Raw genomic sequence first — 365 nt, forward strand, 5'->3', positions numbered from 1 at the left:
CCCGGTGCTGCTGACTTGCTGGCTCTCGTTGTAGTGTGTCCTGACTACCCCTGGCTTGCTCTTTTAATCTTCTAATTCCCTACTTTGATCTTTTGATTGTCTGGTTGGGGGGAATTAATTTTGTTCGCTGTCTACTCGCTATTGTTCGGTTTGAGGTCATGTATATGTATGTGTTTGTACCATTTTTTGTTCTCGTCGATTAGATCCACGATTACCGGTGAGATAATTCTTTTTACTGTGAGCGGTCCGATGTATTTTGGTGCTAGTTTTGCGTTGATGGCTTTCTCTTTACTGGATAATGTATGCGCCCGTTTCCATACGATATCACCGATATGCGGTTTCCAGGCCCTTCGCCTCAAATTATA

General features: G+C 43.6%; 1 protein-coding gene across 1 annotated transcript in view; it reads right to left on the reverse strand.

Moving 5' to 3' along the window:
• Positions 1-365, reverse strand: part of LOC116846730 — an 8,361-nt gene continuing 7,996 nt past the window's right edge. Inside the window, exon 2 of the mRNA XM_032820950.1 lies at positions 1-354. Within this exon, the coding sequence (XP_032676841.1) occupies positions 132-354 (223 nt within the window). The 3' untranslated portion in view covers positions 1-131. The remainder of the gene's footprint in view (positions 355-365) is intronic.

Source organism: Odontomachus brunneus, unplaced genomic scaffold (assembly GCF_010583005.1).
Source record: "Odontomachus brunneus isolate Ranch 3 - 2012 unplaced genomic scaffold, Obru_v1 Obru_scaffold_068, whole genome shotgun sequence".
In the NCBI taxonomy this organism is placed as follows: domain Eukaryota; kingdom Metazoa; phylum Arthropoda; class Insecta; order Hymenoptera; family Formicidae; genus Odontomachus; species Odontomachus brunneus.